The 18,575-nt window shown below is 37.9% G+C and overlaps 1 protein-coding gene across 1 annotated transcript in view; it reads left to right on the top strand.

Moving 5' to 3' along the window:
- Positions 1-32: 32 nt before the first annotated feature.
- LOC131342594 (fer-1-like protein 4) overlaps positions 33-18,575 on the top strand; it is a 36,110-nt gene continuing 17,567 nt past the window's right edge. The window contains exons 1-26 of the mRNA XM_058373668.1: positions 33-414; positions 655-710; positions 3,525-3,613; positions 3,772-3,871; positions 4,082-4,176; positions 4,313-4,354; positions 4,442-4,609; positions 5,157-5,217; positions 5,505-5,636; positions 5,735-5,797; positions 5,888-5,972; positions 6,289-6,451; positions 6,574-6,757; positions 7,288-7,474; positions 7,676-7,954; positions 8,621-8,724; positions 9,232-9,340; positions 10,834-11,023; positions 12,577-12,697; positions 12,798-12,898; positions 12,985-13,072; positions 13,162-13,278; positions 13,387-13,539; positions 13,661-13,844; positions 13,999-14,123; positions 14,383-14,517. Of these exons, the coding sequence (XP_058229651.1) occupies positions 336-414; positions 655-710; positions 3,525-3,613; positions 3,772-3,871; positions 4,082-4,176; positions 4,313-4,354; positions 4,442-4,609; positions 5,157-5,217; positions 5,505-5,636; positions 5,735-5,797; positions 5,888-5,972; positions 6,289-6,451; positions 6,574-6,757; positions 7,288-7,474; positions 7,676-7,954; positions 8,621-8,724; positions 9,232-9,340; positions 10,834-11,023; positions 12,577-12,697; positions 12,798-12,898; positions 12,985-13,072; positions 13,162-13,278; positions 13,387-13,539; positions 13,661-13,844; positions 13,999-14,123; positions 14,383-14,517 (3,210 nt within the window). The 5' untranslated portion in view covers positions 33-335. The remainder of the gene's footprint in view (positions 415-654; positions 711-3,524; positions 3,614-3,771; positions 3,872-4,081; positions 4,177-4,312; positions 4,355-4,441; positions 4,610-5,156; positions 5,218-5,504; positions 5,637-5,734; positions 5,798-5,887; positions 5,973-6,288; positions 6,452-6,573; positions 6,758-7,287; positions 7,475-7,675; positions 7,955-8,620; positions 8,725-9,231; positions 9,341-10,833; positions 11,024-12,576; positions 12,698-12,797; positions 12,899-12,984; positions 13,073-13,161; positions 13,279-13,386; positions 13,540-13,660; positions 13,845-13,998; positions 14,124-14,382; positions 14,518-18,575) is intronic.

The following is an 18,575-nucleotide window of genomic DNA, read 5'->3' as shown; positions in this document are numbered from 1 at the left end:
CAACAGAAAAAAGGTTCCTGTTCAGTCATCTGTTGATCCTTAGGTTGTCGTTTTTGGCACTTCCTCCCGGTCACATTAGCATGTGCAAACAATGGAGAATAAAACTACACATCTATGTGGAGGTGAATTCATTCAGTCTTAAGTATTTTCAGTGTTCAGTTATTACACAGTGTGGCTCAGATATTTACAGGCCTCGTTCTAACTAAATCAATCAGAGAAAAATAAAACAATTTTCCTGAGCGTTCTCGTATGTTTGGATGAGCGGAATAGATTCATGGGAACATGTTAAAAAAGATGTTGAAGGCTTCATAAAAGATTACCTGCATCATTGAAACATGTCTATTGCTGTCCATCTGAAGAAGATTTCAAACCTTCCTGGAAAATATGACCGGAAAGTGGAATTGTCTTTCAGGGGTAAGAAGATAACTGGTCACCTTATGTGAACGTCCGATTTCCTTTTTTTATTTTATTTTTTAACAGCATGTACTGATAAATGCAATTTTTTTAGGTTGATTATGTTGGCTTTTATGTGTGATGCTTAAGCATTATTTTTTCTAAATCTTGAATAATTAAAAAACTGAGCTACATATTTTAATCTTTACAATGTGAAATTCGGTGTAATCTTTAAAAGAAGTTTTGTTGTTCATTACCTAGATTTTACTCACAAAACCAAGATTCTCCAGTGTGAAAATATAGCGATTTTTAATGAGGTAAGGAAAACGTATGTTGTATGGTCTCAAGCCTGTGTGAGAGAAATTATGTGCTTGTGTGTGAGTAGATGCTTGCTGCAGTTCCTTCTGTATTAAACCATATCTTCTAAGATCCTGTGATATGAAGCTATAGAGTGTTTCTCCTTGATTTTTTTTGTTTAAACATCCAATTTGGTCTTTCTTATAACTTCTAGACTAATAATACATATGAAATAAGCATATTTTAAGAAGTCTGGATTGAAAAGAAAATCATTAGAAATAATAGACAACACATCAGGCTTTCCTCTGACGTTTGTTTTGTGCTTTTAATAGTTTCAGTGTTTGGTTTTTGGCAGGGATAAGGTGTGGATCTGTTCTTCACACAAACCGCTCCCTCTGGGCTTAGTCACTCAAGGCAGCCTCTGGGTAGTGTGTGCCTGTATCAATATATGGCCAGCGCCCTGCATGCACTCAGAAATGAATGTGCAATATTTACGCTGCTGTCTCTTCCTGGAGTTAAAGTTTAACTTCAAGTTAAAGTAAATTTTAACTTAAAGTTCAACGAATGCTGAAATAGAGATGAAATTCTGTCTGTTACAAACATAATCAGATGTTGATAGTAATTGGTCATTTTGTTGCTGGAATTGCAGCATATATTGCCCTCTCCATTATTTCTATTTGTTAGGCTAGCTATCAAGCATGTGGCGCATATCAGCATAGCAAATAGTTAATGACTGCTATTACAACAGGCTAGATAATAAAGCAGAGATTCTTGTTGCTGCCAGTGATCCTGACACAAACCAGAGTTACTGTTACCACCCTGAACTGCATTCTTTTCCTCAGCAGCACCTCACCAAGTGACTTATTCTTTCTACACCACTGCAATTTGACAACGTTGACAATAAATAATTTTTAATGAGCAACATGCCATGTTTTTTTTTTTTTAACTATTTATAAATATACTTACAGTCTGTAAGAAAAGCTAATTCCCATTAACTATGTTATAGCAACATTCTAAAAATAAATCTCTTACCAGCCCCTCTTTCCTTTCTTGAATTTCATAACACTACATACACTATATTGCCAAATGTTTTGGGACATCTGCCTTTACATGCACATGAACTTTGATGATATCCCAGTCTTAATCTGTAGGGTTTAATATGGAGTTGGTCTTCACTTTGCAGCTATAACAGCTTCAACTCTTCTGGGAAGGCTTTCCACAAGGTTTAGGGAAATTTTGACCATTCCTTTAGAAGCGCATTTGTGAGGTCAGGCATTAATGTTGGACGAGAAGGTCTGACTCACAGTCTCCATTCTAATTCATCCCAAAGGTGTTCTATCGGGTTGAGGTCAGGACTCTGTCCAGGCCAGTCAAGTTCCTCCACACCAAACTCGCTCATCTATGTCTTTATGGACCTTCCTTTGTGCACTGGTGCACAGTCATGTTGGAACAGGAAGGGGTCATCCCCAAACTGTTCCCACAAAGTTGGGCGTGTGAAATTGTCCAAAATGTCTTGGTATGCTGAAGCATTAAAAGTTCCTTTCACTGGAACTAAGGGGCCGAGCCCAACCCCTGAAAAAACAACTCAACACCATAATCCCCCCTCCACCAAACTTTACACTTGACACAATGCAGTCAGACAAGTACCATTCTCCTGGCAACCGCCAAACCCAGACTCGTCCATCAGATTGCCAGACAGAGAAGCGTGATTCGTCACTCCAGAGACCACGTCTCCAGAGTACAGTTACGGCGTACTTTACACCACTGCATCCGACACTTTGCATTGCACTTAATGATGTAAGGCTTGGATGCAGCTGTTCAGCCATTAAAAAAACCCATTCCATGAAGCTCTCTATGCACCGTTCCTGAGCTAATCTAAAGGCCACACAAAAATTTGGAGGTTTGTAGCTAGACTCTGCAGAAAGATGGTGACTTCTGAGGACTGTGCACCTCAGCATGTGCTAACCCCCCTCTGCGATTTTATGTGGCCCGCCACTTCGTGGCTGAGTTGCTGTTGTTCCTAATGGCTTCCATTTATATTACCACTAACAGTTGAGCGTGGAATATTAAGTAGTGAGAAAATTTCACGAACTGACTCATTGCAAAGGTGGCAACATCATAGTGTATCATGTTTCACTGAGCTCCTGAGAGTGACCCATTCTTTCACAAATGTTTTTGTGAAGCAGTCTGCATGCCTAGGTGCTTGATTTTATACACCTGTAGCCATGGATGTGATTGGAACACCTGAATTCAGTGATTTGGAGGGGTGTCCTAAAACCTTTGGCAATATAGTGTATATTAACTAGCAGTCCATGTTACCAAGAAACATAATTGACTATTACAAATACTCCTTCCATACAATGTTACACACCCATTATAGAAAACCTCACTGTCTCAGCTTTTCTTTGTCCATTTTAAAAAAATATGTTTCTCATTTGCCTTAATTGCATACCTGCCACAATCAAGTTTCCGTGAATGAGCTAGGTTTAGGGTTATAATGTATTGTAATGAGCAGATTAATGTGAACCTGTTGAAGTTAAAGAAAATTCAAGAATTATATTTTCTCACTTTGTTAAAATTGTAGTTGTAGTTAACTGTGAACAGTAGGTTTATAATTATAATAAAATATAACATATTCCATATATTATAATGCACCAACATGGATAGTGGTTAGATGTAGACTCCCACTGTAGTCATTATAAAGCTCTTGGCTATGATTCTTGGGCCCATTTGTAGTAATGGGATAAAGAACTGAGTGTCTTAAATCAAGCAAGCTGGACTGGTCACAACAACTGCGGCTACCTCTAATTTTACTGACATCTGTGACTGTCTAGCACTTCAGATGGCCACACTATGGAAAAATTGTGAAGAATGAAGTGCTCTCCATCAGTGTGTACAACTGCAGCAAGATGTTCAGTAACAGGTCAGTCTATAGATCTAGATCCATTTGAGTGAAATATATAATGCGGTCTTAAACGTTTTCTCAGTACGGTAATAAATATATGCATTTGATAATTACAGAATCATTCATATTTTTTTTTATGATGTTTATTGTTTGTGTGCCTGTGCATGCTTTTGTAGGCTGCTGGGGAAGCTGGTGATCAGTCTGCAGCATCTTGTGACAGCAGGGAGGCTGGTCCTGAGGGAGCCCCTAACAGACAACAACCACAGCTTAACTGATGTGAGTTAGTTACTGGCTAAGCAAAGCTATTACTCTTCCATTTGCCCACACTTAGCTCTCATTGCTCATTAGTCCCAAAATCTACTGCAAATTTGTAAGTGGACATACACTAGTATCAGAGAGTAGTATAGTATATATTTTTGATGGTTAAAGTGCTTTTATGTCTTTAAATACATCCAATTTTGAATTTCACTGCTTTTTTGCTTTTAGATCTATGTGGAGTTGGATGTGAGGTACCAACCTGTACAAGGTGCAGCTGGGGACTGGACCAGTGAAGACTTCCTAAAGTTGGAGGATAGTGATGAGTGAGTGCCATCCATCCATCCATCCATCCATCCATCCATCCTTACCTCCCTTCCTTTGAAGCAATGTAATTACATTGGTCTAGGTCTATATGATGTATTTTAATGAATCTGTTCATGCATTATTTTTTCTTTATAGAGCAGGTCTTGTGATTAGAAACACAGATTTTCTTGAACCTGGGTATGTATAACCATTCAATTTTTTTTTTGTCATACTGAATTATGGATGTTCATAGACCTTAAATTTTAATGATCATGTGATTTTCAGAAAATTGCGGCCACAACAGCTCGATCGAGAAGCCAGGACACTTGGCCGCAGTTTGGTAAAGACCGACAATGAAGATGGAGATGACTATGATAATGAAGATGACTATGATGATGATTATGATTTTTCAGATATGGATTGTTCCAATATGACATTCACCCCCATCTTCAGGTATTTAATAATAGTCTATTATGTATTTGATATTTGTTCCTGAGTGCTCTGGAAAAATAGTGGAATGGATAAGGAATAATCTTAAATGTTTTTTCATCCAAAATACACATCACCAGATCCATTGTTGTTTTGTGGGCTATTACTTGTATTCAACAAAAGGTTTTATTTATTAATAATGATATTTTGAATACCCTAACCATTTAAGGTATACATGCTGAAAATTCTAGCAAATAAGCAACACAAGAAAGATAACCTGTTGATGAATATATGAATCAAATTAGCCTATAAATCATATTATTATGCTGATTACATCATCATGCAAAAACTTCCGGACAATGACTGGCTAACATGTCGACTATTTACATGCTGCCATCTAAGTTAATTCACTTCACTGGCAGTTATCTCACATTTTTGGTTTAAAGGTTTAGAAAACCTTTAAAAAGCATGAATTCTTACACAGAGCCTAGTGCTAAATGAAACGTCTCCTATTTTTCTTTGACCTTTAGGAATATCGCTTTCAATATTTACATTTATTTTTGTTCTTTAGCCGATGTGCACCTTTATCAAAGCATGAAATTGCTGCTGCCCCAAAAGTCAAGTCTTTTCAGGTGAGTCCCTGAACATCTCATACATGCAGAAAGTCTGAGACCTAAAGTAAACTTTATAAAAATTTAAAGGAAAACACAATGAACACAACTGTAAGGGCTCTACTGACAGAAAAAAGATTAAAGAAAAGCCTTCTTGTTCTGCAATGTGATTCTGAGTATATTTTCCCATCTGCATGTACATGGTGATATAATCCAAAAGTCTGGTCTTTTTTCCTTTCAATGTTACTGAGGAATTGGTGGTGGATAAGATTTTGAAATCATCATGTGACTCTGATATCCTGTTTCAGGTGAATATCAATGTGATAGAGGCTCAGAAACTGGTAGGTGTAAACATCAACCCTGCAGTGTACGTTACTGTAGGAGATGAGAAGAAACATACAGTCACCCAGAAATCCACCAACTGTCCATTCTTTAATGAGGTATGTGACTTCTAAAGATGAAACTGTGGAGGCCTGGCTGTAGAAAAGTTCATTGTTTAGAGCATTACTTTCTGTTTATGTTCCTCTTTGTCTTTCAGAACTTCATGTTTGAGTTTCAAGAGACGCAAGATGTGCTTTTTGATAAAGTTATTCAGATTTCTGTAAGTAGGCTATAGTGTAAAGTGATACATTGTTATGAAGTTCTCTTGTTTTAGTTCATGCTTAAGTAAACCATTTATTTAAAATTTTAGGTTTATCACAAAAAGATTCTTGCATTTTTGATGACCCACATTGGCTCCTTCAAGATAGACATCAGTACAGTCTACCAGCAGTCAGGTATGCTGACTCATTATTATTATTATTTTAAAATGATTAAATAATAAAAATCAGTTTAATAACATAAAATGTTGATAGCGTGTATTGAATCTAGAAAGGATCATGGACAGACACTTATATCAGTCATTTGCCACTTCCACTAAAATGTATGACATTTGTACAGAGATAACAGTATGGTGCCCACTTTAATGTTGGTCATTAACTCATCACAGTGCGTCTGCTAATTACAAGGCTCTATAGAGAATCGCATGGTAACTGTAATTATTAGTCATCAAGCTAGTTTATAGTTCTTCTCTCTCTGACTCTTTCCCTCCAGACCACCGTTTCTACCAGAAATGGGCTCCACTCACAGATCCTAAAGACACACACTCAGGGATAAAGGGCTATGTGAAGTGCACGCTGAGCATTATGATGAAGGGGGACCCTATGGGTATTGCCAGCCTGCCTCCTGCCTCCAGTCAGAATGATGACATTGAGAAGTAAGTGCTGATGACGTTTTTTCCTTTTCTATCATTGATCACTTTTGCAGTTTAATTATAACTTGTAACTTTGTTTGCTTCATTCTTATCAAAGGTCTATAATTGGGTTTTCTTTTACACAGGAACCTACTACTTCCTAAGCGGATGCCAGTGGAGCGTCCATGGGCCAAGTTCCTGCTGAGGATCTACAGAGCTGAGGACCTACCCAGCATGAATGCTGGTTTTATGGGCAGCTTCTCCAAAATGATGGGTGATAAAAAAGTCTTCATTGACCCTTATGTTCAGGTCACATTCGCAGGCCAGCAGGTGCTTCCCTTATGACACTCCTTTTTACTCTTTATCACATATTGATGCGATCAGATGTGCTGTAACCCTAATTCTCAAAATTTAAATGTTTTCTATATTTTTCTATAGTTCTCTTAACCATAAAGATTAACTGGGGCCAGTTGTTATGCTGAGTTCATAATGCACACACATGCACAACTATGTGTATTGGCTGTCCACCATTCTGTACTGCAAGCTTACACACCCAAACACGCACACACGTACACACCCTACTAGCAGGTCTGTTTGTTTAATGGGCGGTGGTGCACATATTTGCTATGGACCTGTTTCCTTATTAACAGCATATACAGCAATTAGTAATGTAGTTGGAATACTGAAGAGTTTTGCCTGAATTTCTAGCAATGGCGTTCTAATACTCCAAAATTGTTTGGACAGTACACAACTATCTAATAAACATCATTTAAATAACCATTTCAACTACCAGTACTGTACCTACTCCAGTTCTGTGATTGATAGTGGTAGTTGGATTAAGTAGAGGATGTTGTTCTTAGGGAGAGACGTCAGTGGAGAGTAACACCAATTCACCAGTGTGGAATGAGCAGATCTCCTTTATCGAGCAATTTCCTCCCCTTGCTCGACGAATCAAAGTTCAGATCCTTGATGATGCCAACATTGGTGATGTAGCTGTCGCCACACACTTCCTTGACCTACAGCAAATCTCAAACCCCAACAGAAATGGTAATGTCCTCCAGAACAAGTTCTTTTTATTTTGCATTGCTGCAATTCTGTGTCCATCAATATCCTGCTACCTCTCTTTCTTTAGTTCCCTCTCCCCTGATATACCTTTTAAAATTCATTAACCACTTTATTTTACTGTATTTCTTTATTTTATGATATCATACTTCAATATTCACTATACTGAATTTGACTATGTTGTAGGGTTTAATCCGACTTTTGGTCCGTCATGGATCAACCTATATGGATCACCTCAAAACTCCACACTGCGTGACATCCACCGTGACCTGAATGAAGGCCTGAGTGAGGGCATTTTTTATCGAGGCAGAGTGCTGCTATCTCTGACAGTGGAGGTTTACTCATCCCCTGGAGCTGCTGTAGTGGAGAGCAAATCCACGGCCAGTGTCAAGAGTGCTCTGAGCAAACTTACATTTAAGCGGAAAAGCAAGAAGTCCAAAGAAAAGAAGGCAAAAGATAATGATGGTAAGGACAAAAGACAAATACACTTAATTAAGTTTTAAGTATAATGGTTTCTAAATCTATTTATAATTTTACTTTTTAACCTTTAATCTACACACAATAATCCATATTGATTATCTGGTCTGATTTTTTGTGCTGAACTCCAAGTGCTATGTCTGGGCCAAAAACTAGGTCCTACTCATCAACTGATAATGTGAAGCATGGTGGTGGCAGCATCATGCTATGGATGTATTTATCAAAGAGAACTATGAATAAAACCAAATACAGAGGGTTTATGAGTTTATTTTAGTTAAAATAATGCCAGGATGGCTTTGGGTGAAGTAGCATATAATAACTGTGGAGAGACTAGAAGATGGCAGCACAGATGCTGCCCATCCAATCTGATTGAGCTAGAGAGGTCTACCAGGAAGAATGGGAGAAGCTGCCCACATCCAGGTGTATATAGCTTGTAGAGAATTACCTCAGAAGACACAAAGCTGTAATTACTGCCAAAGGTACTTCTGCACACTTGATGTTGTACTCTGGAAGAAGCCTTATTCATGAAGTGTTTAGTTGAATGATTCTGTGAAAGCAGTGTTTATGCAATTTATTTTCATTTCTGCTTCTTGTCTTTGTGTTAATGAAGTATTTATAGATGGATTTTAAAACTGACAATATCTTGATGTTCAGGCATGCAGGGTCGCAGCGGTCCATCTGAGGAGCTGGAGGAATCCACATCTGAGGTTCCAGCAGCTGTCACTGTTGAAGTGGAGGAGATTCATCCTCTTCCTGAGGTCTGAAATATTTCTGAACATTCTATATCTATAACTTGCCATTCACTTGAATAAGAAGTAGCCCTGTATCTCTGCTAAGCCCTGCTAATCCATGCAGTTAATCAGTCAGACGTGATATTATATGATTAAAATCTGATACAGGTCAAGATTCACATCAGAATGCGGAAAAATGTGAAACAATCTCAGTGAATTTGACCACACACCAGTCTCTAATGTTTATATCGAATGGTGCAAGATACAAAAAATATCCACTGAGTGCTAGTTATGTGGGCAGAAACACATTATAAAAAAGAGGAGAATAGCCAGACACATTTGAGTTGACAGGAAGTCTACAATAACTCACAGAGGCCACAGAGGATTAGGAAAAAAAAGAATCGCCTGGTCTGCCACATGTTTATCTGTTTGAATAATTGCATGAATGAACATGTATTCCAGTGTTCCTGTTAAAGTGGCCAGTCAGTGTACTTTTATTAAGAGGTTTCCTAATAATTAACTTTAATTTTGCAGAACTTCACTGGGGTGAAAGAGGAATTCTTGCTGTTTGCATCATTCTTTGAGGTGACCATGATTGATCCATCCATTGGCTCCAGATATGTCACCTTTGAGCTATCTATAGGTATGCCTAAAACATCTAAATACTGTCAGGTTCATAAGTATTTGGACGTCAGTGATATTTTAGTTGCCTATCACAGTATATTGGTAGTTGAAATGAACAAATATGACCTCAAAGTGCATAATTTCAAATTTAATTAGAGGGTATTTTCATCTAAATCATATCACATCATTATTATGAAGACTGGGTTTCTTTCCTGCAGCTGCCTTCAGTTCCTGCTTGCTCTTGGAGCATTTTGCCTCCAGTTTTGCCTTGAGTAAATGAAATCATTCTCAGTTGAATTCAGGTGATTGACTTGGCCATTGCAGAACATTCCACCTTTTTACCTTTAAAAAGTATGGGGCTGTTATCATAGTACACTTCAGGTCATCTGCACTGTGAAGCTCAGTCCAATTAGTTTTGAAGTATTTAATTGAATCTGATAATAATACATATTCATGACTTTTATACAGATATAACTCGTATATTGTCAACTGTTAATAAGGGGTTTTTACTTCACCAGGGAAAGAATTCTTCTGTCATTCACTACATTTGTTTTCTTTAATCTTCTCTTCCAATTAGTGTTCATGAGCAGTACATTCTTTCTTCGTAACAATATATTAAAGGTACCAAATGCTTAATTTGGCTGCATCTAATATTGTGCTGCACTCTATGGCTAAATGTTTGTAGACACATGCTATCACACTTTGCTGTGGATATTATCACAAAGCAACTTTACAGGAAAATATAAAACCCAGACTTACATTTTAACTGTGTAAATATATCCATAATGAGCAAGCCACAGGCAATGGGAGCAAGGTGATGGTGATTTTCCTCTGAAATTTGGAATGTGGGTATAGGAATTTGCCTATTCAGAGAGAAGATCATTAACATCATCAGGGTGAGCATTGCTTGGCACACAGTCACCATTCAAGTTCATCCCGAAGGTGTTCAGTGGAGTTGAAGTCAGGGCTCTGGGCAGGCCACTTGAGGTCTTCCACACAATGCTTGGCAAACCTTCATAGACCTTCTTTTGTGTAATGCTTCACTGGCAGTGACAGCTCTTTGGACTTCATAGTTAACAGCAATTAAGCAGATTTCCAAATACAAACGTGAAACTCTAGATCTTTTTACTTATGAATAAAATAATGAATACCTGGCTATGGAACAGCTCAGCTGAGCTTACTTTTGGTCCCTCAAAAAAGGGAGACCACATATAAAAAGTGTTTAAATTCTTACACCATTCTGTGGTCTGTACTTTCAGCTCATATTCATGATTTAATTTCAACTGCAATATACTGTGCTAGACAACTAAAATAATAATTTAGTCAATGTCCAATTATTTATGGACCTGACTATAGAATTAGCTTGTGCTTATGAATGATCATGTGTTTGCTATGTGATAGATAAGAAAGTTAATTTTCTCACTTTATCTTAGTCTTGTGTTATAGTAAAAAAATAATTATTTACATACAAAACCCCCGTAGTGTTCTGCAAGTTAAGTTTTACTTTTCTAGGAAACTATGGCAAAACATCAGATGTGGTGGTAAAGAGTGAGAAGAGCAGTGGTCAGGAGGATCTGGCAGAAGACAGACAGCCTCTGTTAGAGTCAGATGATGAGCTGGAGAGACAAGAGCTGCCTGTGCTGGGCTCTAGAGACCAGTCTGTTACAGAACCCAGGAGAACACAAGCCACTGAATATGATGGGTAACACAGCATCAGTGAATTATTATCACATTAGCAGTACTTTTAGTTTTGAACACAAATGAACCAACCTGAAAACATAGTCATAACAATCTTTCATTCTGTGGTAATATTAATATATATATTCACACCAAAAATCATGTTATTTTCACTCACTTTTACTTTGATATCAGGAACTCGTGGTAATTCTGCAGCACTACAGCTCTGTTTCTGTGGGTCAGTTTAGCAGATTGCATCTACAAAAAATGTCCTGTAGTCAGATCGGTTCAGGGTAGCATTATTTTACTGGCTGATAAAACAAAACTAACTGTTAATATGTTAGAAAGGTGCTGAGAGCAATGCAAAAATGAGTATAGTTAGTGTTGATTTTGTCACGGTTTGCCCCATTTAGCAACTGGCAGATGGTTTTGATGTTTTCATTTAGAACAGTAATAATAAATTCATTTGAGAAATATCTAAATATAGATTAAAATATAAAACTTTTAATCTATATTTAGATATATAAGTTTGATAGCTTTCATTTTTATAACAGCAGATGGAGATGTTTCAATATCTATCTTATGCCATTTCACGGAAGTTGAGTCATGTCAAATGGACTTCTTTCTAGTTAGTCTGAAACATTTCACTTCTCATCCGAGAAGCTTCTTCATTCTGAGAAAAGTTAGACAGGTAGGATTCCACGAATTTGTATCCTCCAGGGTCATGGACCCTCCCGTCACTTGATAGCATTGTTAAGGGAACAAGGGTAAGGTGAGAGTGTGGGGAAGCACAGTATCAGCATTGTAGCTTGTCACTATGGTTAGGGCTACCTGTCCTCCACAACTTGCAATAGCCTCCTCTCATTTCTGTGTTTGCAAATTTTCATTTCTGTAAATAATTTTATAGTGAAGCACTGCCAAATTCCATAGGACCAAACTTCTAGCTTTAATTTGGCTAAACTTCCCATGCTAGCCCTTTATCAATGTGCTTTTTGCTAGTTATCTCTACGAAATTGCTGTATTGATCAGTAAGTGGCAATCATCTCACGTTCTCCCTGCCAGGTTGGGTTCTCCCATAATGTTATCTCCACATGGTTGTGGTTGTGATTAGCCCTTACCATATCACTTGCTGTTATTGGTATGATTTGCTGAAAATAGATTGGAGTTGTTTTTTTCCAGCACATAATGAACACTTCATTTTTTCCTATAATAGACTAAAAGGTTAACTGAGCTCTTCTAAAAGACTTTAGCACTTTTGTGGCTGCTGTGTGAGAGCAGTGGTCAGCTTCACAAGCCCTTTTTCTTACCACCTCTCACCACCTGGCTCTCTGACTCTCACCACCCCTGGCAGTAAGAAAGGGTGATATAAAATGCTAATTATCAGCAAAACTGTGCAAACTTACTAAGAAGGTTCCAAGGAAGGATGGCTGTATACCAGTGCCACTTATTGTAAATGCTGCATCAGGCATCACTTTATGACTTTGTTGGAATGTCTCTGCATGTGTGTATTAGCTGCTATCCTGATAATTGTCATCGCCATGACCTGGTGTTACTTCTTGAACTGCTCTCCTTTTGCAGGTCATTCCGCTGTATTCCCATGCTTCGGGAGAAACCCTGTCTCTATATATGGAACTATTTTGAGGACCACACTTTCCGTTACTACAACTGCAACTGGCTGTACAAGATGGCTGACAGATTGGCATGTTCACTGTTCTATACCTTTTGAAGTCCAAGTTTTCTCAGGATTTACTGATAAGAGATCTGTCCTTTTAATTAAGTTGCTTTGGTGTTGATTTTAGGAATTTGGCCTTGATGAGGTAGAGATGCTCTTAAAAAGACCAAGAAGTAATGCTAAGGAGCGCTTGGCAGAACTCATGCTGGAGTTTGTGTCCACTTGCAAGTAGGCCTCTGCTTTGAATTAATATATGTTCGGTCATTAAAACATTTTCATGGTACATAATGCACATGGCGCTTTCTGATTTCCAGACAGTATTGTGCAAGCTTGGACAGGAAACGGCAGTCTCGGCCAAACAATCTCGACAAGTGCCGCACAACCTTCATTAAGAGAAACATAGTCAGATATTTGCATCCTAAAATTATTCCTTATTTTTACATGTTTTTTTTGTAGATTTTGCCTATTTATTTGAATCTTGCTTTTGGTAGATCATTCTGGCCAAGCAGGCTCTAAGAGTGCAGAGGAGGGTGACACGACGTACAGTCCGAGAGAAGTTGGCTGATGTCAGGCGCATCCTAAAGAGAATACACTTCTTGGCCAAAGAGGTGATTGTGACCTGTGCCCTTGAATCTGTCAATATTTTCTATGATTTTCTGTGTGTGTATTTACCTGTCACTGATTGCTTTGTATGTCCTGATTTTATTTATCTTCAGCCCCAGAGCACTCTGCCTGATGTGTTCCTCTGGATGATGAGTGGAGGGAAGAGGATAGCATATGCCCGTATCCCGGTGCATTCCATCCTTTTCTCTTTGGTGGAAGAAGAGAAAGGCAAAAACTGTGGCAAAATCACGTCCATTTACATGAAGGTATTTTAGGATTATCCCGTTCGGAACACAGTAAAGTCATAAACAGGCCCAAAACTTATTTCTATAGCATAATAAGAACATAAGAGTTTTTCTTAAAAAGTTTTTCAACATCAATCTCTAGACCCCTGGAGGACCAGTGGGTGAGATCTTTGCAAAACTGGAAGTCTACATGTGGCTTGGTGTCACCAAATATTCAAAAAACTGTGTCACCAGTCTGCCTTCTGAATTCAGGCCAGTATATGAGGCAGCAACCTTTGGGACCCCAATACCCCCAAATATGCCCCCCACTAAATTAGCTGTGGAAGGTAAGTTCCGATTTCCAGTAAACTGGGAATGTTAGTTATGGCTTGCTAATGATAATAGTTATCTGTAATTACATTCTCCTATAGAAATTATTAAATGCTTGTTTCAATGCGATTCGTATCAATTCCATATGAGCTGTGTGTGTGGTTTCTCCAGACAGTCGTTATTTCCAGCTCCGTGCCCACATTTACCAAGCACGTGGCATCATTGCTGCGGATGATGATGGCCTCTCAGACCCTTTCATTAAGGTTGTGTTCTCCACTCAGTGTCAAGTTACACAGGTGTGTTGAACACATTTTATACAACTTTTATACAACATTTAAGGTCTGTGTGTTTAGGAGCTATAAATATTTTTCCTTTTTCGTTTGCTCTTCTTATATGTAGACTCTGAAAGACTACATCACTAGTTTCTATATCATTTAGTTTGTAGGTGACATAAGTTATACGGAATATGAATTATATTATAATGGAATATATTGTACTTATACTTGAATGACATTTTAAATATATTATATTTATTGCTGAGCATGTGTGTTGCAGATAATGGAGGACACTCTGTCTCCGACCTGGTGTGAGTTGCTGCTGTATGATCAAATCCTGATGGAAGGCAATAAAGATGACTTCAGGGATGACCCCCCTGTGATTATCATCAATATCTACGACTATAACAAACTAGTGAGCTTATCACCCTCATGCACAAAACATTACAGCAAAATACTTAAATGAACATGCCAATACTCCAACTGCTGATCTACTTTTATACACACAATATTTTCTTTTATTCACTGGAGACGCTTGTACAGTGTACGTATAAAACACACACACACACACACCAAGGCCAAAAATTCTTTTTGAATATTAAATGATAGATCAGAATTTCAGTCTTTTCAGATGTAACTTTTATTTCCTCATATTTACATCTTGCTAACAGACCAATCATTTTTAATTGAGCGAAATTATAGGAACACTTAATATTTGGCTGCAAAATGCTTGCTTGCAATAACTTCATCAACCTGGTGTTGCATTTTTCTTTTTTTTGATGCTTTTACATGTTTGCAAAGCTTATTTCTATTGTTGCTGTGTGTTTTTTCTCACTTCAGTTTCCTCTTCAGGTGAAATGCTACTTAATTGGGTTAAGATCTGGTGACTGACTTAGCCAGTCTAAAACCATCCATTTTTTTCCTTTGTTTCTTTTTTGTGCTTGTGTTTTGGGTCATTGTTTTGTTGCATGTCAATGTTAGATTGGATGAATTGCTCCGTAAATTGTTTAAACAGAATGTTTATGTGGACTTCTGCATGAATTCTGCTGCTACTGCATCCTGAATGAGTTACTGCATTCTTATCAGTTAAGATTAATGAGCCTGTTCCAGAAGCAGTCATGGAAGGCAAAGCCATGGCATTGCCACCACTGTGCTTGACCAATGAGCTCATATGTTTTGGATCATGAGCATATAATGAGCTTTCTTTCTACCCTTTCTACACGCTTTGGTTTTCTTACTGCTGTAGTTTGCATCTTGTTGTTTAGTCTCGATTTATATAGCCTCTCTTTCAACTCTTGAAATCTTCTTCGATGGGTAAATTATGATACCTTTACCCCTGCCCTGTGGAGGTTATTGGTCATGGCAATGACTACCCAGATATTACCCAATGACTACCCAATATTGATGCGTCAACACTAACTGCACTGAATTATTTAATGCAAAGAGATGTTGGTTCCATATCAAACCATTTAAAACAAATCAGCAGCAGGATATAAAATGTATGGAATTTAATACATTAATGGAGGGACTGGAAGAGGCGAATATTGGATGGAGTAAGGTAGATTTCTGGGAACACAAAATAAAGGCAGAAGGAAAATTAAAATCATTGAGAGTGATGACTCACCAAATATATGCATATTCAAGAAAGTATCCTTAAATGCCCTCTTTTGTTTTGCCAGCTCATTGGTCAGTGCACAGGAAAGCATGAGACAGACCCTCATATCCGGTGAGATTCTTCCAATTATGTGGAAGCATCTCACCTGCCATACAAAATGTGTACACAAAGCAGAGAAAACATAAGTCAAATGTCACAAAAAATGGCTTAATAAATAATGGTCTACATAGAAGCACTAACCTTTATTTGCCTTGCTTAGATTGTAAAATCTCCTCTGCACTCTCAAGCTCATCATTATTGGGGAACTGATGGGCTGAGACAGGCAAAGGTAGCTTAGAAGAAGGCAAGGACTGTCTGAAGAATTCCTGACATTTGTTCTGGAGTTCTTTGACTTCTTTTACGAGTTCTGTGACAGTTCCAGTCAACTTTTGTAAAGCAACATCGTGAGGAGAATAAAAAGATTACAGATCAAAATTTATTTTTAAACATGCATATTGTATAAGGAAAGTAGACAATATCAAGGAAAACCTCTTTGCACTTGCCTTTAATTAATAGTCTTGCAGAATCCCTTATATCTGCAACAAAAAAAAATTATTACTAGTGAACCGTCTCACACAATAACATCCAAAATTTATTTTAAGATAAAGTAACAGTTAACAGTTTATAGTGTTATAAAGAAGGGAAGGGAAGGCAGAATTTTGGTAGAAGGCTGGACAGAGGTCTGGCCTCAACAGAAGCTCCTCTCAAGTAGCTAGCTGTGTGGCACAATTTCTGTGCCACCATTTTGAAATTGAACGATGCACTGCTCCTTCATTTTGAAACAGAGTAACTCCCCTAGAATACAAAAACACTAACTTAAACTTTACCTTGGAGGCATTGAAAAAATGAGAAAAAGCAGGAACTAATTATGTTTAATACAAGCTTCTCTTACAAGAAGCATGTCGTAATCTGCAAACAATTCATTGTGTCATCTGGAGGAGTGCCATGGCAATAAAGACATTCTTGTCAGCACAGAGGAAGTATATTTGTTTAAAATCTTGGAGCCTGGCTACATCAAGGTTGTCATACAACCCACACTTTATAACAGCCTAGTTGGTTGACTCATATGGATGGGAAAAGAATGACTCTTGATTCTGAAACTTCAAAAAGTCCTAGCCCATCTACCTCTAAAAAAAGCAATGTGGTCAGCTATTTGCACACAATTGTCTTCTTGCACTACAGACAGAGTGTACATTTAAGTGGCAGCTTTTCTGAACTGATTGCCATGACTTGGCATGACATGGTTATGGAGCACTGGACCATCAAAATGTAGTTGACTTAAGTTGCACTTGTGAGGCTTTGGTGACTCTGGATTTGGCATTTCAGATAACCTTTTCACAACTTGCTGTAAGAGTAGGTTAGTTGCTTTAAGGGTTCCTGAGGATAAAAGTAAATGAATAGCAATAAAAAACAACATAGAGTTCTCATACATCTGTATTTGAATGCTATTTTGAAGCACAACAGGGCCTGTGTACAACATAAATGAGCGCAGCTTAGTCACTTTCCAGCGATCAATTTCTGATAACCCTCTTGGTTTCTGGCTAAGCTCAACAGGCATGTAGGGACTTTAACTTTTCTGAAATTTCAGCTACAGTTTGAGTGGACAGCCTAGTGATATGTAAGCTACATTTGGTCGATAAGTTCAAAGGTTTCCTGGTGATGACAGCATAAGTGCATATAATCTAATGGAAACATGGTAACTATTTTTATCAAGTCAGCTAAAGGGGAAAGTTTTCGGTTCAAGTGGTGGTCTTCATCAGTCATACTGTTAAAATCAGAATCAGTTCTCAACTTTGCATCAGTTTCTGGGTATGTCATTTTATTTTGCCATTCACTTACTTGAACACATTTGTCACAGTCTGAGTAGCCATTGTAAGATTTTGTTTTTTTAACAAAGGCACTGGCAGGGGCATCACAAAAAAGAGCACATTTTCACCATTAAGTTTCAACCATTGTAAATAATGCCCTGCATCAAAACATCAGTCAGATCGTCAATAACTGGCTTTAAGAACTCCAATATACACTTGGGCTTTTCAATACCACAGTAAAGGCCAATGATGAAGGGATGTTTGGTTTAATCACAATGAACTATCATAAGAATTGGCCAGAATTGAGGTGTACAACTTTTGAAAAGTGGAAGCCCATCTATATTGAACTGTGATTTAACTGTTTGCAATTGTTCAGGCAGAATTAAGTTTTTCAAATGGGACACTATTCCTTTTGCCAAGCCAAAATGATAATACTCCCCACCGTCCATATTTATAGTGGACACATGGGTTTGAGTGTTAAGAACTGTCCTGGAGTCTCTGAGCAATAGTGGATAAAACATTCGCAAAATAGTGCAGTGCAGTGAGTGCAACAAGTGAGACGGAGAAGGTAGAGGCCCAATATCACCAACTCCTTACAAGAAACTCACTTGTTGGAGCTTCTGATTCAGTTTCAAGTCAAAGGCTGACGAGTCAGCTGTGTCATTATTAACATCATGAATAATGGGTGGATGCAACAGAACCTCATCAGACACTGCAACAGGGAACTCCCCTGTGACTCTGTGACAACCTTAGGGTACTCAACATAATCCTATACTGCTTTAACACTGTTTCCCTTTGACACAGAATTTTGTGTACTGGTGGTTTCATTAAATTGTTGTATTTCTGACTCTGCAGACTTAATCATTGATTTAAATTTACACCTCTTTGACCAACGTGAAGTCATTATTGCTACAAGTGATGCAACAGTTAAAGTTTTAGCTTAAAAGTTTAAAGCTTATTGTATTCAGACTGTGTCTCTTTTCTTATGTGTTCTCTGAAAAACAAGAATAT

The sequence above is a fragment of the Hemibagrus wyckioides genome, linkage group LG21 (genome assembly GCF_019097595.1).
Source record: "Hemibagrus wyckioides isolate EC202008001 linkage group LG21, SWU_Hwy_1.0, whole genome shotgun sequence".
In the NCBI taxonomy this organism is placed as follows: Eukaryota; Metazoa; Chordata; class Actinopteri; order Siluriformes; family Bagridae; genus Hemibagrus; species Hemibagrus wyckioides.
This window is presented reverse-complemented; position numbering and strand designations above follow the sequence as displayed.